We start from the raw sequence: 26,109 nt of genomic DNA, 5'->3' as shown, positions 1-26,109 counted from the left end.
TGCAGGCCGCCATTGTGTGTCTGATCTGCAGCTGTAGCGAGAGAGAGCGACACGGGCGCAAACATTCTTATAAACACTCGTTTCCCGTTCACTTTAACCCGCAAACTAAAACAGCCTTCTGGGAGAGAGAAATGTCAGCCAGCAGCCTTCTGGACCAGGTAAAGAGAGGCACGTTGTGAACATTGGGCAGAAGTGGCGTCGAGGAAGGTTTTTTTTTCACTCTCGCAGCGCGAGTTCAGGCCTGAGCTTCAAATAAACCATCATTTATTCTCCCTCTTTCCTCTCCAAACTCACTCCTTCATGAATCACCTGGACCCAATCCAGAGACCGAAAGGCCAAGCAAATAAAGGTAAGGGAAGTGCTGCTGTGATGTTTTAGCGCTGTCTGGTTCTGCGGTGCTGTTAGTAGGCCGTGTTCATAAAAACCCCGTTATTAAATATAGAGGTGAATCCTGCTCATTAACAATTCCAAATGAGATTAAATGAGAAGTGTGTCTTATTGTAGATGATTATAGATGCTTTGAAAACTGTCAGACCTTAAAAGCGCTTGTGTTTAAAGCACACGCTAACTAGCCGCTTAGCACACTGGTGGAGCCGATCGTGCAGATGAAATCTTGATACAAACTCAGTTACCTGAACACCCACATATCCTCATGTAACGCTGTTAAGTGTGAAGTTCAAATGTAGTGATGTATTGCCGCACACGCTCGTAGTTCAGCATCCTCAACAGTGGTCATGAGGCGTTAAAACACGCTGCCAGGAAGAACCTGTTGAGGGGGCTTTTCAGCACCACACTGAGTGTAACAGTGTAACCCATCACAACCCTTTACATATTGAATCGGTGTTTATCACCACGTGTTTGTGATGTTTGGGGTCAGAGTGAGAGACAATGCCCTTTATTAACTTTTTGAATTGTATTTGGTATCAGGTGTTCGTGTTTCCCATTAGTGGCGGCAGTCAGCGCTTTTTATGTTGATTTCAGCAGCAGTTGAATAACACTTCTGAAATTATATTTTTTGCATATGAAAGCACCCTTAAAGGTGTACTCGGTTAATTTTCCCCATTGAAAAAGATTTACTCAAAGAAATTAATTGTTATTTTGAAACGTATGTATAAAATCATGACCATTCACATGTAGGGCTGAAACGATTAGTCGACGTTGTCAACAACAACAAAAAATTGTTGTCAAATAGTCCTTTAAGGTAACATGAGATCACCTTAAACTGTAATGATGACACGTGAGAACAGCACTGCAGTTTGCGCCTGATCTGAGGAGAGGAAGAATTACACGGTTCGCAGTCCAGATGCACTCTAAACTTTCCAAAAAGCTTTAGGTGATGTAGATCACGAAGTATGAGGGAATTATTCAAATATACCAAATAAGTAAATACAGAAGCACTCTCGTTATGAAGGAAAACTTGTGTGGAGCATTTTTAAAGGAATCATCCCGGCATTACATATTAAATGCAGTTATATTTAATGCGTTATAGCTTTATTAAAGTTAAAATAATATGGAAGCAGATCATGTAAATAAATCCAAACTCCGAATCTGGCATTTTTCTGTGTGGTCAGCACCTCTTCTATGAGTTGCATGAATGTCCCGATTTAATGGGGGGAGATTGAAACTGCATCCGGCTTATACACACACTGTCACGGGGACACTAGTCCCTCAAGCACACACACTGAATGCAGCTAGATTATAACATGATGGCTTGTGACTTATTGAATCATAATATATCACTGTGCATTTCTTATTGTGAAAAAAATTGGCAATAGGTAGCTTTATTAATAAGACAGTTGAAGATGGATTGAAGTTAACAGAAAGGAGAGCGAGGCAAGTCTTTGCCCCATTATACACTGCAACAAAATATGTTTTGTTTTGGGTTGTTTTCAGATATGAAATTACACTTTATTGTCCACAGAGGGAAATTTGTTTTGGACTCAAGGTGCATTTATATTGACAACTACATTGGATCATAAAATAGCAATACAAATCAGAATAAACAATAAAAACATAAATCCCTACCCAGATTTTTTTTTACATTTTAATAGAGGTAGGTACATAAGCTTTTTTAAAACAATTATACCTACACATTGGCAATCTGTGCCGTCTTCCGGGGGTAACAATCAATTTTTATTTAAATATCTAAAACTCCTTTAAAAACAATTTTATATTTCATCTGAGGGCCGCAACAACAAAATCATTAGTTGTGGCCCTACTCATGAGATGAAGACTCTAGTCATATATGTAACCTTATAAAAGTTGTTTTATTCTACATGGTGAGGGTCCCCACATGGGGGCCAAGACAAAAACTTACTGAGTGCAGTAGGGCTGCACGATTTGGACAAAAAAATAATATTGTGATTATTTTGAGAAAGATTGTGATTTTAACTACGATTATGGTAAACCAAAAAAACAAACTACTAAGTATTTCCTGTTGAACAAAATTTGGTAATGTTTTGCATATGTTCTTCTGCCAAAAGTTTACAGAGTCCTCTGAAAAAGAACTGAAACTTTTATTCAATTCATCAACAAACAAATAAAACGGGTGTTCACGTTGAAACCGATGAACACCTGTATTATCGCTGGTTGGATGCTAGGTGGTACTATGGTGTAATTTTCGTTAAGCATGGTTCGGGTTAAGCCTACACAATAAAGCAAGACACCTTGATTTCAAACTTTAAACTTTTTTTTATTTGTTTTATCTAAAAATCCAAATGAAACTGGAAAAAATAAGTGTAAAAAAAGTTGACAACAGTTGTGAAGGGCAACATCTCTTTGGCAAAGAACCTACTTCATCTGTGCATTTTCTACTGGTCGGGTTTTTTCGTTTTCTAGGAAAATACATTGTGTGTGAATACATTTTTGTTCCCTCCTTCACGATATGTACACAAAGTTTGGAATAATGTACAGATTTTGCTATTTTGGAAGGAAATTGGTACTTTAATTCACCAAAGTGGCATTCTACTGATCACAAAGTATAATTAGGACATTACTGATGTAAAAAAAAAAAACAGCACCATCACTATTTCAAAGTCATTTTTGATCAAATCTAGACAGGACCCATGTCTAGTACTCATACTTTATTGCTAATTTGGTACTAGAAAATCACTTGCGATTATATCGAACACTGCTGAAAGCTATTTGGTTTGTTAAATGAAGCTTAACATTGTTTTTGAGTTTCCACACTCTGCAAAAATTAGAAGGAAAAAAATAAACGTCTTTCTCTTGAAACTCATCAGTCAATCATTGTTTTGAGGAATGAAGGCCATACAATGCTTAATATTGCCAAATAACTGAAGATTTCATTCAAAGGTGTACATTACAGTCTTCAAAGGACAGAAAGAGATGTGGAAGGCCAGATGCACAACTAAACAAGAGGATAAGAACATCAGAGTCTCTAGTTTGAGAAATAGATGCCTCACTTGTCCTCAGCCGACAGCTTCATTGAATTCTACCCACTCAACACCAGTTTCATGTACAACAGTAAAGAGAAGACTCAGGGGTGCAGGTCTTATGTGAAGAATTGCAAAGAAAAAGCCACTTTTGAAACAGGCAAAAAAAAAATGGTTAAGAGTAGGCAAAGAAGTTTTGAGTGTTATGGATCTTAACTCCATTGAGCTTTTGTGGGATCAGCTAGACTGTAAGGTGCTATGTTCTATCAGATCTGGACAAACTGACAACTAGAATGTAAAGGATCGGCAAAGCTGTCCTTGCTGCACGTGGAATATTTTTTGATGAGAACTCTTTGTAGTTTAAGAAGTTATGAAAAATAAATCTTCAAATTTGAATAGTAATTTTTCACGTTATTAATGTCCTGACTATACATTGTGATGAGTTGAATGCCACTTTGTTGAATAAAAATACTAATATCTTTCCATATTATTCCAAACTTTGCTGTGTGTGTGTGTGTAGATATATATATATATATATATATATATATATCCAGTTACTTCACAATAACCTGGTTGGTTGCATAAGTGTGAACACCCTTAAACTAATACTTTGTTGAAGCACCTTTTGATTTTATTACAGCACTGTCTTTTTGGGTAGGAGTATATTAGCATGGCACATCTTGACGTGGCAATATTTGCCCACTCCTCTTTGCAAAAGCGCTCCAAATCTGTCAGATTGAGGACATCTCCTGTGCACCGATCCCTCCTGTGCACAGACCCTCTTCAGATCACCCCACAGATGTTCAATTGGATTCAGGTCTGGGCTCTGGCAGGGCCATTCCAAAACTTTAATCTTCTTCTGGTGAAGCCATGCTTTTGTGAATTTGGATGTGTGCTTTGGGTCCTTGTCGTACTGAAAGGTGAACATCTTCAGCTTTCTAACGGACGCCTGAAGGTTTTGTGCCAAAATTGCCTGGTATTTGGAACTGTTCATAATTCCCTCCAGTTCCAGCTGAAGAAAAACAGCCCCAAAGCATGATGCTGCCACCACCATGCTTCACTGTGGGTATGGTGTTCTTTAGGTGATGTGCAGTGTGGTTTTTGCACTAAGCATACCTTTTGGAATTATGGACAAAAAGTTCAACCTTGGATTCATCAGACCATAACACATTTTCCCAAGTGCTTTTGGGAGACTTGATGTTTGTTTTTGCAAACTTCAGCCGGGCTTGGATGTTTTTCTTTTTTGTAAGAAAATGAGCTTCCGTCTTGCCACCCTACCCCATAGCCCATTCATATGAAGAATACGGGAGATTGTTGTCACATGTAGCACACAGCCAGTGTTTGCCAGAAATCTTGGGAATGTCTCTGTTGTGCCATATTTTCTCCACTTGATGATGACTGTCTTTACTGTGTTCCATGGTATATCTAATGCTTTGGAAATTCTTTTGTACCCTTCTCCTGACTGATATCTTTCAACAATGAGATCCCTCTGATGCTTTGGAACCTCTCTGCAGGAAAATCCTACTAGAACAGCTGAACTTTATTTGTGATTAATCAGTCACTTTAAATGATGGCAGATGTGTAATGACTTATATTTAACATGAGTTTGTATGTGATTGGTTGATTCTGAACACAGCCACATCCCCAGTTATAAGAGGGTGTGCACACTTGTGCAACCAGGTTATTGTAAGGTTTTTACTTTTTCCCCACGAAGATTTCAGTTTGTTTTTCGATTGAATTGTTCCCATTATAGGTCACATCAAAAGTGGAAAAAGTTCTGACATGATTTATCTTTGTCTCATTCTTTTACATCCCAAAAACTTGGCATTTTAACAGGGGTGTGTAGACTTTTTATATCCACTGTATATATGTGTGTGTGTGTGTGTGTGTGTGTGTGTATATACATGTATGTGTGTTTATGTAACCACCGTTCCATTTAATGTCAGGCAAGTATCAGTCTAAAAATGCAGGTGGAATATTACTTCAATGAACACAAAAACAATTATAAATATAAAAATAATTATAATGATGTTAATCACTGAAATATAAATCATGGTTCGAGGTGAACATGTTTTTGTATTATGTTTTAATCACAGATGTATAGGCTTCAGTGTTGTGGTCTCAACTAATCGCGATTACAATTACTGCATTCAATTTAAGTCTGCTCCTGTTGCATCAATGCTTTCTATTTACATGTTTTTGCAGCGGTTGGGTATTCTAATCAATAACTAACATGTCTGTTGAGCAATGGAACGACTATGGCCAATCAGAGCCGCTTGGATTAGTCCTCCGTCCTATCTGTAATGACAATTGTTCCTAAAGCGCAAGTTTTAAACCGTCTGAATGCCCAGATGTTTACTTAATGTTCCACCTCTGTTTGCGGTGGCACACGAAAATTAATACTAAGTAACATCACCTGACACTCGAAGAAGCTGTAGAACAAGAGCGAAAAGCACTTGGGAATTATTTTGGATTCATTGAGTATTTCACCGCTCTCTTTGAATGTAGATGTTAAATACACTGCAAATGAACAAACGGCATGAATGGGCACCTGTCTCACCATCATTGGGCTTACTGAACACAGTAATTTGGTCGATTTAAATCGGCTGTTAATAAATTTGAATATTGAATATACCTTCTATACTTTATATGGACTAATAATTTAAGCAGTAATTTAGCAATAATTTTATTATAAAAAAATTCAGAACATCAAGGGCAATAATTGACTATTATGATTTTTGCTATAATCGTGAAACCCTTGTCACAAGGAACTGCTCTGTGGAAATAAAGTGAACTGAACTCAAAGCACTTCCTAAGCTTAGATGTCTGGGGTCATTTGCAGCACTCATAGGCGATGCTGTTCTTGTAAAAAAGAATGTGCATGTTCCATGAGATTGCAAGCCTCCATACAAACAGCGTGTCATACAAAATCATAGTCATCTGTTCTTAATATAATAAAGTGTTTCTTCAAGCGCCTCTGTGTGCCGCAGGGCAAATTATTTGTAAAATGTATTTGATAATAATAATAGCCTAATAATTATTTAATACATTAATGGGAAAGCGAGCCAAATATCGTCTTGACATCGTCAAAGGCATTAGCTATTGGCGATCCCAGAGATCATCGTCTCTCGGCACAACCCCAGGGTAACCTCAAATGGACATTTAAAGCCCTCTCAATGAATAACGTTGGTGCATTATTGCATCTTCATTTTAACTGTTAGAGCACACCCACTAAATTCAGAATCACCCTCACAGATTTTCATCTGGACACAGGCTTGGTTCCCATCAGGAATTTTAACATCCGATAATGTTCACTGATTATCTTTTCATCTGATTGGCCGATGCTGATTTCACTTTTATCAGCAACTCTGTAAAAACTCTTATATGAAAGCTTTCTGCTCAATGTCACTGTAAACTGAATTGACCTGTTCATCATACCATAGTTGTTGCTTAACTTGTCAATAACTAAAATTGACAAAAATGTGGGATGGTTAAATGGTAATTAAATTAAATATTTTCAATTTTGTTCTTTACAAGTAGGCTTATACAAACTATTTTCTAATTAGATTGTCCTATAAAGAATGTAAAAATTAAGTTTGAATTGATAATCCATTGCTGTAATTGAACTTATGTGAAAGTTTTTAGTTTATCAGAATTTAATTTGATTATTTTGATTCATTATTTTAACATTTCATTTAACAATGAGTTGCATTATAGTATCTAATTATTTAGATGTATTATACATGCATTCCTTTCTTTTTTTGTTTGTGGAGTGGTGGTGGTGTAGTGGGCACATAACTAGTAATCAGAAGGTTGCTGGTTCAATCCTCACAGCTACCACCATTGTGTCTTTGAGCAAGGCACTTAACTCCAGGTTGCTCTGGGGGAATTGTCCCTGTAATAATTGCACTGGAATTCTGATGAAATGTAGGTTTTCAGGCTTTTTATTTAAAGTCACCCTTTTGAAGCAAATGTGCCCAAGTTGTTCATTAACATTTTCTACATTTTGCTCATCACTTTAAAGGGATACTTTCTCCTAAATACTTAAATTCAACAAACAAATTGACAGTGTACCACTGGAAACACTATGACTTTCTCACCTTTTTCTCCTCATGTGTTTGCATCCCTGGTAATTTGGAGTATGTTCTCTAATTTTTGTATGGTTCCCTTCCAGTGCAAAACGGAGGTGTTGCCCAAAAGGATACTTTGAACGATGATGAGTTCGAGCCTTACCTGAATGCTCAGCCCAGACAGGTAGGTCTTGTTTCAGCACTTAACAGAAGAGGGAACCCTTGGAGAGAATGAGCTAACTATTCTCGCTAACTATTCTCATTCATTATAGACCGTAATTGCATCCTGGTCTCTGGGCATTGTTTTCCTGTTATGGTGTCACTATGGCACTCTGCGCAGCATCCAAAAACTGCATAAGAGATGTTTTTATATGCATGTGTAGACTTGGTCAAGTCATTGTATTGATAGTGGCTGATATTGAGTTGCTGTCAAAGTTATAAGTCATTGTGATTAGTGGTCGACCAATATATCACAGATGCTTATAATCGGCCAATATTCTGACTTTTGTCATTATTGGCATTGGCCGATAAATTTTCCCATTTGGCACAGAAAATCGCCTTCTTGCATTTTAAGCAACTGAAACATGTAAACTACCGGTCACGGTTTGTTTTGTTGTTATGTGCCATCGTGTTACAACAATAATATACCATCTCATTTAAACTGTCTACATATCAGAGCCGTGGCAGACACGTTTGAGCTCATAATGTTAATGTGCTCACCCGTTTCATTCTTCTCTCTCCTCAACAGTTCCCTGTAACTTTGAACTGTCTTGTCCAATGATAAAAAGGCAAATATCAATAAAAGTAAAATCATATACCATCTGTGAATATGCGATTTATCTCATTTAAACAGATGTAATAAACAAACCTCACAAAACTGGAGTAGATCAGCATCCTGTGGAGTGCTCATTTACAGTTTAAGTCAGAAGTTTAATTAAACCTTAGCCAAATACATTTAAACTCAGTTTTTCACAATTCCTGGCATTTAATCTTAGAAACCATTTACTGTCTTAGGTCAATTAGGATAAATAATTTATTTTAAGAAATGTCGGAAGAATAGTAGAAAATTTATTTATTTCAGCTTTTATTTCTTTCTTCACATTCCCAGTGGATCAGAAGTTTACATACAATTTGGTAGCATTGACTTTTAAATTGTTTAACTTGGGTCAAACTTTTGGGTTTCCTTCCACAAGCTTCACAATAAGTTACTGGAATTTTGGCCCATCCTCCAGACAGAACTGGTGTAACGGAGTCTAGTTTGTTGGTCTCCGTGCTCTCGCACACTTTCAGTTTTGCCCACAAATGTTCTATCAGACTAAGGTCAGAGCTTTGTGATGGCCACTCCAATACCTTTACTTTGTTGTTCTTAAACCATTTTGCGACAACTTTGGAGGTCCATTTGGAAGACCCATTTGTGACTGAGCTTTAACTTCATGGCTGATGTTTTGAGATGTTGTTTCAGTATTTTCCTTCATGATACCATCTATTTTGTGAAGTGCACCAGCCCCTCCTGCAGCAAAGCACCCCCATGCTTCAGGGTTGAGATGGTGTTCTTCAGCTTGCAAGCCTAACCCTTTTTCCACCAAACATAACGATGGTCATTATGGCCAAAAAGTTCAATTTTTGTTTTATCTGACCAGAGTATCTTTGTCCCCATGTGCACGTGTAGTCTGGCTTTTTATGGAGGTTTTGGAGCAGTGACTACTTCCTTGCTGAGCAGCCTTTCAGATTATGTCGATATAGGACTTGTTTTACTCTGGATATAGATACATGTCTATCTGTTTCCTCCAGCATCTTCACAAGGTTCTTTGCTGTTGTTCTGGGATTGATTTGAACTTTTTGCCGCAATCTATGTACGTATAGTTTGCCAATATTACATTTTTGGAGTGGATAAATGGTGAGTTTAAAGACTTCAACTTAAGTGTATGTAAACTTCTAAATTCAACCATATTCTAAAGCATGTAGAGTGGTGCCAAAAATATTGGCACCCTTGGTAAATATGAGCCAAGAAGGTTGTGCAAAATATGGCTTTATTGTTTATCCTTTTGATCTTTTATTTAAAATATTCGCAAAAATATATCCTCCGATGTCCAATCAAAGTTTTATCATGAAACAAATATTTGTACCAGAATTATTGGCACCCCTAGATATTCTTATGCATAAAAATATATCTGAACTATATTCCTATTCATATTTAAAAAATTTAATACAGCTAGGTGACTAAGAACATTAAATTGTTCAGCCATGACTTCCTGTTTCAGAGGGGTATAAATATGTAACACACACATATATATATATATATATATATTATATATACACCACATTTTCTTAGTCATCTATCACAATGGGTAAGACCAAAGAATAAAGTTATGATGTGCGGCAAAAGATTGAGCTTTACAATATGGAATCTGCTAAAAGAAAATAACTAAAGCATTACCTATTTCCACCATCTGGGCAATAATGAATTATTTCCAATCAACTGGAGATGTTAAGAATCGACCTGAAAGAGGATGCATGTCTATATTGTCTCCAAGCACGGTCAGGAAGATGGTTCGAGAGGCCAAAGATTCTGTATGGATCACATCTGGAGAATTACAAAAATTGAGATTTTCTTGGGGTCAGAAAATCTCAAACTACAACCAGACGTCACCTGCTGTACATCACAAGTTGATTGGGAGGGTTTCAAGAAAATAGCCGCTGCTCTCATCTAACAAATTCAAGCGTCTTCAGTTTGCCAGACACTACTGGAACTTCAAATGGGACTGGGTTTAGTGGTCAGATAAAGCAAAAATTTAGATTTTTGTATCTAAATACAAATAGAGATGGGTTTGGCAAACAGAGAGGTAGGCTAGCCTTACGGAAAAATACCTCATGGCCACAGTTTTTTTTGCCAAAGGTCTTCGACATCTTGTTTGGATACATGGCATCATGGACTCAATCATATACCAACAGAAAAAATAAAATCTAAACCTTACTGCCAGACTGCTTAAAATGGGCTCTCGTTGGATCTTCATACAAGACAATGATCCAAAACACGCATCAAAGTCAACACAAAAATTGTTCACTGACCATAAAATCAAGGTTCTGCCATGGCCATCCCAGTCTCCTGAACCCCATAGGAAACCTGTGGGGTGAACTGAAGAGAGTCCACCATGTGGACCTCAGAATTTGAAGGATCTAATGAGATTCTGTATGGAGGAATAATCTCTGATCCCTTGCCATGTGTTCTCCAACCTCATTATGCATTATAGGAGAAGACTCTGAGTTGTTATCTTTGTAAAGGGAGGCTGCACAAAGTCTTTTATAAAAGAGTGCCAATAAATCTGCCACTCATATATTTTACACGCATTTCTTTTTTTTTCTTTTTTTTATCAAATATGTTGTTTGCATTTGTTTATCTAATAGAGGATTTTGAATGAAAGATCAAAAGGATAAACAGGCATATTTTTCACAGCCTCCTTTGCTCATATTTACCAAGGGAGCCAATCACTTTGGCCATCACTGTATTCTATAAGCCTATGCTTAGCAGTTCCCTGTCACTTTTCTAATGATATAATGCAAGAATCAATAAAATTTCTATTATATACCATTTGTAAATATGAAGATATCTTGTTTAAACTGATGTCATTCACGAAAATTCAGCGGTTTCTTCCCGTCGAGTGATCTAATATCTTCCTTTGAAGTGTGTATTCCATCAGTCAAGATCAAAAATTTCAGGATAAGAATGTTCCTCTAATAATTCGCAAATCATAATAGTCACTTAAGCAGGCGATCCAGGCCATTTAAACTGTCAGGAGGTTGTTGCTCGCACTGGATCTGGATGAGCATGTGAGTGCAACTTCAAAGTAAAAGCGCTTTGTGTGCTCTTATTCACCATGCACTGGATGAACAATTAATTCGATTAGGTATTTTTGGAGAAAATGTGATTGCCAATGTGGGCATGCTATCCATGGTTGCTGGACTATTGTGTGAACTGTTATTTCATTTTCCTAATATATTAATAAATTAAAAAAAATTGATTACAATATAGAAACCAGAAGAAACTACTATCTACCTTTTTTAAAATCCAGTATTGTTTTTAAATTCTTTTTTCAAAGTTGTGTGAGAAATTAAGTTAATATAGTGCTAAATAAGAGTTTATATTTTAGCAATTTTGTTATTTACTGTATTGTGATATATCGGCCACTCTGCTCTCTGGATATCGGCATCAACCATTTATTAACATGTCGGTCGACCACTAGTTGTGATGTATACATGTCTCTGGATGACTCATATGAAATTGTGCCAAAATGCAGCACTTTTGTTTACCAGAAAGTAGTGAAAGATAATTAGCGATTAAATTATCATTAAGTTTATGGACCTGTACAGACTTACTATATTGGAATTCCATTCAAATTAAAAATTACTGAATACATCAATCTAACCATAATGTATGATGTAATGACTTCTGTCAATGGATGTCCATCCTTCAGAGGAAAATGGGACACAGATGAATAAAGGGGCTTGTATTCACTCTGTCAAAGGAATGCTGGGTTCCTTTGTAGTGAATCTGTGTCACTGTTGCTCTCGCAAAGCTTATTGCTGGTATTGAAAATATGAGCGGGCTAAGAGCTGTGTGCCTGGAGGAGCGCCCAGAACACAAGTCTCAAGTGATCTTGAAACACTCTTCCCTGCATTCAACATGAGGTCTTTTAGTATACAGTGTGTCTTGATTATATGGTTATCCTTGTTTCCTTTAATTTACATTATTTGGCTGTATTTATTTATTTGAAAACCAGCATAAATTTCATAAATTATAGACTGGGCAAATCATTTAAAGTGTAGGAAAAACGTCTGCTTTCACCCTAATGTAACTGCCAAATTTATTCATACTTGTTTGCATTTTCTGGAGGAAGAACTTTGCTGATGAGAATAAACAATATGAAAACAAATTGATTCTTTTTTTCTTTTTTGCAGAGCAATGCCTATACGGCCATGTCCGACTCCTACATGCCCAGTTACTACAGCCCCTCTATAGGCTTTACCTATTCGCTTAATGAAGCGGCATGGTCTACTGGTGGTGACCCTCCAATGCCTTACCTGGCCTCCTATGGACAACTTAGCAATGGGGAGCACCACTTTCTCCCAGATGCCATGTTTGGCCAGTCAGGAACACTTGGGAACAACCCTTTCCTGGGACAGCATGGCTTCAACTTTTTCCAGAGTGGGATTGACTTCTCAGCCTGGGGAAACAGCAGCTCTCAGGGACAGTCCACACAGAGCTCAGGTTACAGCAGTAGCTATGCCTATGCTCCTAGCACGCTAGGAGGCGCTATGATTGATGGACAGTCACCTTTCGCAGCCAATGAGTCGCTCAACAAGGCAGTGGGAATGAATAGTTTAGATCAGGGCATGGCGGGGCTTAAGATTGGGGCTGGGGACATGGCGCCCAAAGTTGTTGGTTCTGGACTTCCTGGAGGGCCTCTGAGTCAGGTGTCGGCTGCTCCCACCATGCCTCCAGCCTCCATGGCTCCTGCAAAAATTGCATCTTGGGCAGACATTGCAAGCAAGCCGGCCAAACCTCAGCCTAAGCTGAAAACCAAGGGAGGTCTTGGTGGGACAAATCTGCCACCACCTCCCATCAAACATAACATGGATATTGGAACTTGGGACAACAAGGGGACGGTGCCAAAACCAGCAGCCCCACAGCAGGCTTCTCTGCCTACTAATGGACAGCCAACCAATCAGTCGTCTCCTCAACCGGGCACTACTGCTGGAGGGGTGCCGCAACTGCCCCTCACTAATGGACAGCTAGTTCCTCCTACTGGCCAACTTGGGCAGCACCCTCTTCCTCCCAGTGGCCAGCCGGGAGCTGTCCCACCACCACTGTCCCAGGGCCCTCCTGCTCCCCAAAACTCCCAACCAACCCGCTGGGTCCCTCCGCGAAACCGTGCCAACGGCTTTGGGGATGTAGCGGGTGGGCCTGGACAATCCCCTCCAAGTTCAGGAATGGGTGGGGTTGCTGTTCCAGCAGAGCCCCACCCAGTTCTGGAGAAACTTCGAATGGTGAACAACTACAATCCCAAGGACTTTGACTGGAACCCTAAGCATGGTCGTGTCTTCATTATCAAGAGCTACTCAGAGGATGACATCCATCGGTCCATTAAATACAATATCTGGTGCAGTACGGAACACGGCAATAAACGTCTGGACGCTGCGTACCGTTCACTGGCCAACAAAGGGCCACTTTACCTGCTCTTCAGCGTGAATGGCAGTGGGCACTTCTGTGGTGTGGCCGAAATGCGCTCGCCTGTGGACTACAACACCTGTGCAGGCGTGTGGTCGCAGGACAAGTGGAAGGGACGCTTTGATGTGTGCTGGATCTTTGTGAAGGACGTTCCAAACAGCCAACTTAGGCACATTCGTCTGGAAAACAATGAGAATAAGCCAGTCACCAACTCCCGTGACACGCAGGAGGTTCCGTTGGATAAGGCACGTCAGGTGTTGAAGATCATTGCAAGTTACAAGCACACCACCTCCATTTTTGACGACTTCTCACACTACGAGAAACGTCAGGAAGAGGAGGAGAGTGTGAAAAAGGTAACCTGCCATGGCCTTGCTCCATCAGAGACCTAACCTGTTTATCTTTTTACCAAGTTATATACTATATGCACAACGTGTTGATGCCATATTCACAATGTTTAGCACAATTTTGTTTTGTCAGGCCCAGTCCCTTTGATAATGCATGTCTGAAATCATACCATATCTTTAACTTGGGATAATAATTGCAGTTTGTCCAGTTCAAAACCAGAGTATAAGATTATTTCTTTATACACATTAACAAGGATATTATTGCAAAGAATATAAACACTTAAAGGAATGGTACAAAAATGAAAAGTCCATTTATTCACCCTCATGTCATCACAGATGTGTATGTCTGTCTGCATTCTGCATAAAACAAATGTTTTTTGAAGACTATCTTTGCTCTGTAGTTACATACAATGTAAGAGAATGGGTACCAAATCTTTTAAGCTCCAAAAAAAAGCACACTGGCAGCAATAAAGTTATCCACTGTGATTTAATCCATGTCTTCTGAAGCGATACAATCGATTTTGGATTAGAAGACCAAAATATAACTCCTTTTTCATTATATAAATCTTGACATCTGCAGTCGCCTTGGCCATAATGTTTTGAAGCTCATGATGTACAGTGGAAAAAGGAGTTAAGTGTTGCTCTGCTCAACACCAAAACTATTAGATGTCTTTCTGAAGACATGAATTCAACCACTGGAGTCATATGGATTACTTTTTTGCTGAATTTATGTGCTTCAAAGGTTTTGGTCACCATTAATTTGCATTGTATGGACTGGCAGAGCTGAAATATTCTTAAAAAAATCTTGATTTGTGTTCTGCATAAGTCATATTTGAAATGGCATGCACACTTTGGGGTTAATTATTCCTTTAATGTTAATGTTTTCAAGTTGTCTTCTCTATCATATACCAGTTTGCATAAGGGTAATAATACAGAAGGAACGCTTTAATGCTGTTTGGAAAATGCAAAATATTGTAAAGTGCAGATTGTATAATGATACAGGTAATGAAAATGCAGTTCTCTGGTTTTATGCACAAGCAGCTGAACCACATAGTTTTAGCAAGTGTACGTAGATGCTTTCAGATGTATATGTTTCCCTACATCATTTGAAGATTCACTGCACATCAATTCCCTTAACTCTTTCCCCGCCAGCGTTTTTTAAAAAAAGTTGCCAGCCACCGCCAGGGTTTTTGACGATTTTCGCTAAATTTTAATGGCCCGCAGAATATTTTCTTCCATGAATATATGAAGATGCTATATATCACAATAAAGATCTGAGCCTCTGCTTTTAGGCAAAAAAAAACGATTTTATTTTATCTTCATTTGTTCTTTTTTTATTGCGACTTGAACAGAGGTCGGTTTTGTCAAAAAACAACATTTCAGACAAAAAGCTGAGAAAAAGGCATGTTTATGTCTGATATTTTTAGCTTCTCAATACTCCATTTCTTCATGTTTGAGACGATCACAGTCTGTTTCTTTGATCAAAGAGTTGCGTACTCTTTCAAAACATGCGCAGGGGTCTTCCTTACCGTATAACACCTAAAACACGGAAACCCGGAAAATTCCGTGTTTGGCGGGGAAAGGGTTAAAGGGGTCATGACATGCCTTTTTTTTTATTTTTTATTTTTTTATTTTTTTTTTTTTTATACGTATTATTGCTTATAATATTAAAAAAGTTGTTTTGAACAAGAAAAGTCACAGTTGTAAAACATGATCATTTTCCAGCTTCATTTTGACCCTCTGTCAGAAATATTATTTTGGTGCTTCTTTAAGACTTGACAGAAAACTCTCACTGTTATGATTTGCTGTCTGCTTGTGACTGACCTGCTCTCTCCTTGTCATCTCACTGCTCTGCGCTACTGGGTGGGCTACAGAGTTGATAAGTAGGCATTTATGTGTTGTTGTGGAGCCAGTCAAATGCAAGTAATGTGGAGGAATTAGAGTCATTTTGACAGTTTGGTTTCAACAAACAGTTTTTCAGTGAGGAGGAATTTTAAAGTTCTGAAACTTACAGTATGTTTTTATAGTACAATGACCTATCTAAAATGTTATTCTTCATGTCATGACCCCTTTATCAGTTTGGAATTCTGTGCCACAATGACATTTCAAATGACATAAGCATACTACCAACCACGGTGTGATGAAAAGCTTTGCGTTTTGTGCAGCACTGCAAGAGAACATCTGTGTTTTGTTGACCTCATCAATTATCAAGTTACTTGGAAAATCTTTTTGATGTTGCCCATTTCAGATTTGGCCAAACATCTGCATACAGCAGTTGTTGGTTTTGCTTTACACATGCAAAACAGTGAGAATATTGTGAAATTCCTTAATAAAATGCCACAAAAGTAGCAGACAAAATACATGTTTACATTTTTATCCTGTAGTACCTGACTAATTTATAGTTTTGAGTTGTCTGTCACTTTCCTGTGCCTTTATTTGGTATTGTTTATATTCAGTGTAGTGTTTTCTGGCAGCATGTCACTGCACACAATGAACTCATGACAGTACACAATATGCATTTTAAATGGATGTTTTGTGAGGTGAACAACATTTATAGACTTGCCTGACAGCACATAATAATTATCTGTTGAAATGAATGAAAGAGCAGCAGCTTATTTGGGGGTGTGGTGTTGTGAGTGATGAGAATTTCAGCAGTAATGCTTCACACTAGTTTTTAGTTATTTGTATATCTGTGGGCTAACATCACCATTTTTTGCCCACTGAATATTAACATGAAAGGTGTTCAAGGTGTTATGGCTTTATATTGCTATATGAAGTTTTGCTTACTGAAATATCCCAATAATGCGTTATAAAGAGAGAAATCCTCAATGTTTTTTTTTTTCCAATGTTTGCATTTACATTTTGTGCTTTTCCTAACCAATGCAGGCAATGTAATTCCACCCTGTCTCCTTCCAGTGGACACACAGACTTATCTGATTTCTTAGTAACCTGACAAATGTCAGTGTCATTGCAGTGTGAAACAGCTTTTAGAATGATTGTGCACAATTTCAGAATGTTCCTGTTTAAAAACTGTTGTTCTGGTTGAAATTTTTTGGTTGAGTAAATAAAGGCTCAGGTATGCTTAATTTTTCCATGTTCCGGATTGCCTGACACTGAGTTTGCTCATTTGACCGTGAGTGGATATGAACGCGTTTTACACGTGCACTAATACCGAGCGCTGTCTTTGACTGACTGCTTTTGTCTTTGGAAGTGGAAAGAGAAATGGATTCAGTCATATGAATATATTTGCTTATGTTTTTCATTTGTTTACTTTGAATCTTATGAGATGCAGTAGTTTTTCATGGTAAATATTTGAAATCACTAATAAAAAAAAAACTTTAGTACCGATATTTTTACATGAGTATCGATCCTCTCGATACAACGTTGTATCTGAAGTATTGATACTTTACAGGTCTCCATACTGCGACTAAATTGGACACAAATGAGACGAAAAAATAGATTGCGACCATTTAAAATCTAATCGACCCTGGCGACAGTCAGGTTGTGCGGTTTTGTCAAATATCATGAGTTATTTAATATATTTTTAGAACGTGCACAACCAATATGTCTCTTGCCACTTTTCACCCATTCTGTTTCTGGCGATCTCGCTGCACCGCACGCAACAACAAAGTCATTGCGAGAGAGTCGTGAACAAATTACTCTTACAAATTATTTTTCAACCTGATTTTTTTCATGAATCACCCGAAAAGAACAGCGGGTTTGAACTAGGGAGCTCAGGTTAGCAATTTGAATCAGATTCACTTTCTCAGGATATCAGCTGTCAGTTAGTTCACTACAGTGTATTTTGGGCTTCTTTATAATTAAGTGTTTTTTACCACTTTTTCTTCTGGAAATAATTTTTTGGGATTGGAATAGTTCAATAAACTGTATCTGGGATTTCATTAAATTTGCACTTGTCGTCCGTATTTGTGGCCATCTGGTATCAGTAAAAAAAGATTAAGGCAATATATTAAAATTTAAATATATAATCAAGATTTTGACACTTAAGACATTTGAGGGACTTGTACACAACTATTACACAAAATGCAAACATTCATTGATGCTCAAGAAGACAACACTGCTATATGCATACTATATGTAAATAACTGTAATGCATATTCTGAAAGCAGTACTAAATAAAACAATTCTCATTTGTATAAATTATGAAAGAGGTGTGAACATTTGTGACAAAAGGGAATGCAAACTTACCTTAACTATATATATTCTGTTTGTTAAACCTTTCATGAATGGATTTTCGGCTGACTTCCTTTTCTTTGGCTTGCTTTCTTGTTTCTGAACAGCAATCTAAATCGAGAGAGTCTGTGATTTGGCTACTAAAAACAGCCATTTGGCTTAATGTTTCAGTTTTGGCACCAAAGTCGTCTTTTTATTCTGGAGCCCTGTATTAGGCCCACGTGTTGAAGAAATCTGAGACAGACAGACAGACTGTGTTGATTGACAAATTTGCATCACACATACTGTGCGCGTTCCGATTAGCAGCGTGGAAATCCGAAGTATACTTGGGCCTTAAGTCACAAGTTTTTCTGCACTCATTACGCTTCAGTAAATCTTTTGAGTAGACGTAATTTGTCAGTTAACCCAAATGTGATTGTCAATTTCATGCTTAGTTCACCCAAAATAAGTATTTGTTTTTAATTTTTTCACAAAAATGGAAAACGTCTACTCACTCAGTCCTCCAGCACTTTTATCAATATTCTTCAAACTTCTCCTATTTTGTTAAATAAAAGTTTAGAATGACATGACGATGAGTGAATTTGTATAACTCATGTGGGTAAAATGTCTTTCCTTTTGATTTTTGCTTCACCAGTATTTTGTTTTTTCCTATAAATGTGTTCAGCTACAAGTAATCTTTTGAATTGAATCTGTAGTTAAATGAAAATACCTCTGTAGTATACAGTCTATTTTGCATTTAATGCTTGACAATCATTTAATTGGACTAACAGACATTTCTCTATCTGGGCAGGTGGATGTTCAGGGGAGTGACCCGTACTCCAATAACTCCAGTCGAAGCCACTACAGAATGCAGGTGATGCATCTTGCAGATTCACACCTGGCTCATATTGTCCTTTAGTTGTATGCTTTAAAGACGTTTCTGTGAGCTTGTAAATAACACTGCTAGTTTAGGCAGCAGGCGTTGGATACACTTGTCAAATTTAATGTTCTTTAACAAGTCTAGTTAGGCTTGTCAGAAGATAACTGAAGTAGGTTCTGATTTCTTTGCTGAAAATTGGTTTAAAGGTGCTGTTTTTTTTATAGTTTTTATTTTTTATGAAATGCAGAAAACACTCCTATTACCTGTTAGAATTCACTGAAAAAAAGGTTTAATAAAATATCACACCCGTCTCTATAACAGCCCTAGGCTTGTTAAACAGTGAAAGGAAAAAGATGCCCGTGGGCCGCGGTCAAATAATTTGTTTCTGCTTGTGTGCATACACCGGATAATCCATATACTCGATATATTAGTGGTGTAAAGTGTCTTTTGAAATGTAAAAAGCTCAGGGGACACTCACCCCACCATCCCATTTCATCAACAATACAACATCTCCAAGTGTGTGCATGTATTTTTAGAGAGTGGAATTTTGATAGAGGGGGTGTGCCTAATTCAACGGCTGTGTCTGGTTCCAGAACATGACGGTACACTTGAGTTTTTACAGTTTTCCTGATGACTCCCTCACGGAGAGAAAATAATGAAGTTCTAACAGCTGTAATAATGCATTAAACTAAAATGAGGCGATAAACAGCAGGTAATGAACATTAAACAAACACACAAAAACCCTAATCTCTGTACTTGGTGTAATGTTAGTGCCGGCAGCATGACTGCTAGTGCAGCGATGTTTTGTGTGTTATGCATGTCCGCATGCATGTCTCGTTCACAGAATCCTGTTATAGCGCTCATCTGTGATCGTTCTGTTATATAACTTATGAAATGTGATCACAATCATAATGAAAAATCAAATATTAGAGAAATTAGAAATATCAAAAAGTTACAAATAAAAAAAAAAGTTGAGTTTAACGTTACAAATGTGTCCACTTGTAAAATACAAGCTCACACAAAATAGTGTCTTCAGCTCTACGTCGTTCTGTGAAGGTTATTTCAAGATCTATGCACCGTTAGGCTTTCTTTGTGTGTGTGTGTGTGTGTGTGTGTGTGAGAGAGAGAGAGAGAGAGAGAATATATAAATTCCCTACTTGCAGCACCTTTAATGACCGCATTGTTTTAATACTTAAACACAACATTCAATGAAAACGCAACTAGATTTTATTTATATATATATACACACACACACAGTGCATCTGGAAAGTATTCACAGCGCTTCACTTTTTCCACATTTTATGTTACAGCCTTATTCCAAAATTGATTAAATTAATTATTTTCCTCAAAATTCTACAAACAATACCCCATAATGACATTGTGAATGAAGTTTGTTTGAAATCTTTGCAAATTTATTATAAAAAAAATATCACATGTAGATAAGTGTTCACAGCCTTTGCTCAATACTTTGTTGAAGCACCTTTGCGAAAATTACAGCCTCAAGTCTTTTTGAGTATGATGCTACAAGCTTGGCACTCCTATTTTTGGGCAGTTTCTCCCATTCTTCTTTGCAAGACATCTCAAGCTCAATCGGGTTGGAGGGGGGAGTGTCGGTGCACAGCTATTTTCAGATAGGGTTCAAGTCTGGGCTCTGGCTGGACCACTCAAGGACATTCACAGAGTTGTCCCATATCCACTGTGTGCTTATGGTCGTTGTCCTGTTGGAAGATGAACCTTCGCCCCAGTCTGAGGTCCAGAGCGCTCTGGAGCAGGTTTTCATCAAGGATGTCTCTGTACTTTGCTGGGTTCATCTTTCCCTCAGTCCAGACTAGTCTCCCAGTTCCTGCTGCTGAAAAACATCCCCACAGCATGATGCTGCCACCACCATGCTTCACTGTAGGGATGGTATTGGCCAGGTGATGAGCGGTGCCTGTTTTCCTCCAGACATGTCGCTTGCCATTCAGGTCAAAGAGATCAATCTTCGTTTCATCAGACCAGATAAGTTAGTTTCTCATGATCAGAGTCCTTCAGGTGGTTTTTGGCAAAGTCCAGACGGCTGTCATGTGCCTTTTACTGAGGAGTGGCTTCCGTCTGGCAACTCTACCATACAGGCCTGATTGGTGGAGTGCTGCAGAGATGGTTGTTCTTCTGGAAGGTTCTCCTCTTTTCAAAGAGAAATGCTGGAGCTCTGTCAGAGTGACCATCAGGTTCTTGGTCACCTTCCTGACTAAGGCCCTTCTCCCCCGATCGCTCAGTTTGGCCAGGCGGCCAACTCTAGGAAGAATCCTGATGGTTCCAAACTTCCATTTACAGATGATGGAGGCCACTGTGCTCATTGGGACCTTCAATGCTACAGAAATGTTTCTGTACTCTTTCCCAGATCTGTGCCTCGATACAATCCTGTTCATCTACAGACAATTCCTTGGACATCATGGCTTGGTTTGTGCTCTGACATGCACTGTTAACTGTGGGACCTTATATAGACAGGTGTGTGCCTTTCCAAATCATGTCCAATCAACGGAATTTACCACAGGTTGACTCCAATCAAGTTGTAGAAACATCTCAAGGATGATCAGTGAAAACAGGATTCACCTGAGCTCAATTTTGAGTGTCATGGCAAAGGCTGTGAATACTTATGTACATTTTGTTTTTGTTTTATTTAAAAAAAATTATATAAATTTTGCTAAGATTTCAAACAAACTTCTTTCAGGTTGTCATTATGGTGTATTTTAAACTTTATTACAGGCTCTAGGCCCAACAACAGGACATACATCACAAAAAAAAGAGAGAGAGAGAAAAAAAAAACAAAAAAACAATTACATAAACATATACATTACACCCTTTTTCACAAAAATCTTAAAAGGCACTCATACCAATGCTTCCATAGGTGTGATTGATATCGGACCGAGCTACACCTGGGACTTGTGAGCCTTACTATAATATAGTTTCTTGACTCATCAAGTCGACCCATAAACTTAAACATTAGGTTCCTCAAGAGGGCCTGTAAACAGCTTAGCCTCAAGTCACAAAAAAGCTTACTTGCACTGCTGCTCCTGGGCTTCTTCAGCAGTATCCTCAGACAATCATTATATGCTACCTGCAGTTTACGCATGGTCTCCTTTCTGTAGTTGACCCATAATGGGGCGGCATACATAGGGGTACAGTAAGCACTGAAACAAGTGCACTTTCATATCATCAGAGCAGTAATGAAATTTCCTGACTAACATGTTCGCTTGTACATACAACATTCGTCTTTGCCTATACATGTCAGCATCATCTTCCATCTTGTCAGTAATGATATGCCCAAGATATTTTGTACAGTTAGATACACAGATACATTGCCCTGACAGGTAAAACATAGGAAAGTGCAGCTTCTGATCTTCTCTAGTCCTACAAACCAACACAACACTCTTCCTTGCATTGTACTGTACATCAAACTCACCCCCATACTTGGAGCATATGTCCAACAACTGCTGGAACCCAACAGTACTGGGGGACATAACAACTAAATCATCTGCGTACATCAGGTGGTTTAACAGAGTGTTCCCTATTACACATCCCGTCTTACATATCCCCAACTGCTTTGAGAGATTATCCATATATAAGTTAAACAGTGCCGGAGACAAAAGCCCCCCCCTGCCGTACTCCATTCCTTACACTAAATGGTGACGATAAGCGATTTCCCCATTTAACCTGCATGCTTTGTTTTGCATACCAGTAAGCCAGTATACGTATGATGCATCCCGGCACACCCCTAAGCATAAGTTTAGTAAAAAGCTTCTGATGATTTACTCTATCAAATGCCTTGGACGCATCAATAAACCCAATAAACATTGTAGAGCCCTGCCTCCTATAGGATTCAACAGCTTCTTTCAATGCATAGATGCATAGATCAGTACTGTGTTGAGACTTAAAGCCAAATTGATTTTCTGTGGTGTAAATGAGCCCACTAAGTCTATCTAGTAGCATCTTTTCTAACACCTTTGAAAGAATGCTAGCTAGAGCGATGGGTCTATAGTTATCCATACTCCCTATTTTCCCCGCCTTGTCCTTAATGACAATGTATTGTTTGTAGAATTGAGGAAAATAATGAATTTGGTTAATCCATTTTGGAATAAGGCTGTAACATAAAATGTGGAAAAAGTGAAGAGTGTGTGTGTGTGTAATAAATATATAGATATATATTATACACACACAAACAAAAATAAACACATTTTTAAATCTGTTTTTGCCTTAATAAATAAAAAGGTTTAAAAATTAAGTAATTTAAAGGCTTTTTAAAAGACTATTTCAATTATTTATAAATCCTTTTTTTTTTATATATATTATTTGTCAATTACCTCCCTTTTGCATTTTGTTTACTAATAATAATTTTTATTTTTTTCCATTGTCTTCAGGATCGCCAAGGACGTGTGAAGTAACAGGCTCTGCTTTGGCAAAAGACTGACAGGCCCTGAGCTTTCTCTCCCCGATCTTACAACCAGATATTTTCAGAAATTATTTTGGGGAAAGAATTAACCAAGGATTTGAAACAAGGAGAAAAAAAAAAACTAAATGAAGACTTTTTGATTTCTTTTGACCTAAAAGACTTACTTCGAACTTGTAGTAAAAGAAAAATGACACGATTATTCATAGGACTACAACTTAATTCTATAGGATTATAATAGTGAACCCAGTACTTCCCTCTTTTTTTTTTTTTTTTTGGTCCTGTTTTTTGTTCCGCTGCCTCTTCCTTCTGATATTGTTTTTGTTTTTTCATTTTCTTTTTTTAGAAGAACATCTGGTTTTACAGTCCAAGCACAATGCTTTGCTTCTCTCTTGCTACAATCTTGAGTGTTTTTTGTACATTTGAGCTCTTGTCCGGATCCTGTAGGTTCCCCCCACCCCTTTCTCTATAATCCCCTCTATTGGAGCAGAAACCATCCAGTCAGGATGCACAATTGTCATTGCCTTCGCAGAAGATGTTCAATTGTTAGTAATTGATCAATAGTCAGTTCAAAATATCAATAACTCCTAAGAGAAATAAAAAATTGTCTACCGACCTGAACCAAGATTAAAAAAAAAAAAAAAAAGTACATTCAAAAATGTTTAGGTTGTCTTTTTTTTTTTTTTGTAAAATAGGGTGTTTAGCAGGGGACTGTAAATGGAGAAGCAGATTTGAGTAAAGCTTTGGTCATTGGATCAGTTTTATAGTGTACAAAAGGGGCTGTTTGAGAGTTGTCAGCTTATTTTTCATTTACTCCTTTTTCTTATGCAAGTTTAAAAAACAAATTTTTGCAATGGGCTGCTGTCCTCCGTCTTTTTTTTTTTTCATCTTTCTCTTCCGTCTACATTGAGATGGGCCTTGGACGCTCTCTTTCGCATTATCGGTTCATTAAAAATAAATGTGGTATACTTGGCAAAACTTGTGTATGCATTTCCCCTTATTTGACTAAAAATTGTGTCATGCACTAACCCGTGTCCCAAACTGCCTGGTCCCCATTGGCCCAGCACCTACACTAGCTGCCTGCACACTTTCAACCCTCCTATGTTCATGTCGGTGCATTAACGAGTCCTGAAAAAACTGCTGGCATTTAGCAGTGTCAGAATAAAGATGCTGCACAAAGTTTTGAAGTCTGTTTGCTTTATGGTGAACAAAGCTGATGGTTGAACTTGGCATAATGATGATTACTGCTGAAGTTCATTTAGACTTCTTTCTTTAAAAAAATAAAAATACAAAATCTGGTTTACAGTGAGGGACTTACCAATGGAAGTGAATGGGGCTAATTTGTACACATTAAAATGCCATTTCAAAAGTATGGTCTCAAGACAATATATGTAATAACATCACCCGCAAACCGGTTCTGTGTAATGTTTCATTACTAAAATCGAGAGTTCTGGCAAACTTGTACTTGTTGCCACAGATTTACCATATATGTATTTGCCAATAATGGCAAAATGTCAATTGTTGCCTTAGGTTTGCTGCAAACATCTGGCAATTATTTATTTGCATGTGAAAATGAGTGGCAAGTTTGCCAGAACATTAAATACAATTACAATAAAAACGATTGTTAAACAACTTTACAGCTCAAATATTACACAAGATTTACAATAATAAATGTAAGTGCTTTCGTAAAATTATAAACTTTAAACGTCTGCCTTTTTAACCCTCAAACAACTGGTCCCATTCCGTTCCATAAGTGCCGCACGGTTACCTCGTTTTTTTATAATCAACAGATGCCACACAAATGTTGAGCTGAACTTGTATTGAACCCGTTGCTTATGGCTTAACGATAACACTAATGGTTCAATTGTCAGGTCTCAATGATAAATTAAGCGTTAAACCTAGTGCTCTGGACATGAGGCGTTATTTTCGTAGGGGTGTTTTTAGTTCTGTCATGGGAACTTGAAGAGAGCTTTTTCTCCCTGTCTGTTACCTAGGTATTTTTAAGAAATTATTGAATTCCTCAAATGTAATGATATAAGAAGTGCATTTGCCTTTTTAATTGTAGTTCTTACTTTGAATGGCATGTTTGATACGCTATATTTCTTTTACTCCTGCCGTGTTAAATACGGCCTCGCGATTGCGCTGTTTGCCACTTTGCCATCAGAACGTGTACGGGTTTTCCTTAAGTGTGAAACCCGCTCATGTGTGTTATACGTTTGCTAAATTCACTGAAGCTGGTTGGATTACACGTCTAAATTGCATGTCAGTATCCTGAAGACATAGTGGGCGTTCGTAAACATTTGCCATTCTGAAGAATTTAATCATAAAATGGCGGCTCGATTTGGAAGTGACGATGTTTGTCCATTAGGGGGCGGCAGATCTTCAAAGTGCCCAAACTGGTGTAAACGAGCCACTTTGAATTGACTGAAACGGACAAGTACTCGCATTTATGACAAATATGATATTTTTTTATTGTTTGATATTTTAATTAAAACGTTTTTTTTTAATCTGTCTAAATTTATATTCGGGTATTTGTACAAAAGATCAATCCAAACAAGCTTAGCTCATTATATTTGTTTGAAATGTGAACATACA

The 26,109-nt window shown here is 37.8% G+C and overlaps 1 protein-coding gene across 1 annotated transcript; it reads left to right on the top strand.

Moving 5' to 3' along the window:
* LOC127662428 (YTH domain-containing family protein 2-like) lies at positions 1-24,861 on the top strand. Its single transcript, XM_052153599.1, has 6 exons — positions 1-158; positions 325-349; positions 7,570-7,649; positions 12,422-14,044; positions 19,020-19,082; positions 23,486-24,861. The coding sequence occupies exons 1-6, from the start codon at positions 132-134 to the stop codon at positions 23,507-23,509; spliced, it is 1,842 nt and encodes a 613-aa protein (XP_052009559.1). The 5' UTR covers positions 1-131; the 3' UTR covers positions 23,510-24,861.
* Positions 24,862-26,109: the final 1,248 nt, after the last annotated feature.

This window comes from Xyrauchen texanus, chromosome 22 (genome assembly GCF_025860055.1).
Source record: "Xyrauchen texanus isolate HMW12.3.18 chromosome 22, RBS_HiC_50CHRs, whole genome shotgun sequence".
Classification (NCBI taxonomy): domain Eukaryota; kingdom Metazoa; phylum Chordata; class Actinopteri; order Cypriniformes; family Catostomidae; genus Xyrauchen; species Xyrauchen texanus.
This window is presented reverse-complemented; position numbering and strand designations above follow the sequence as displayed.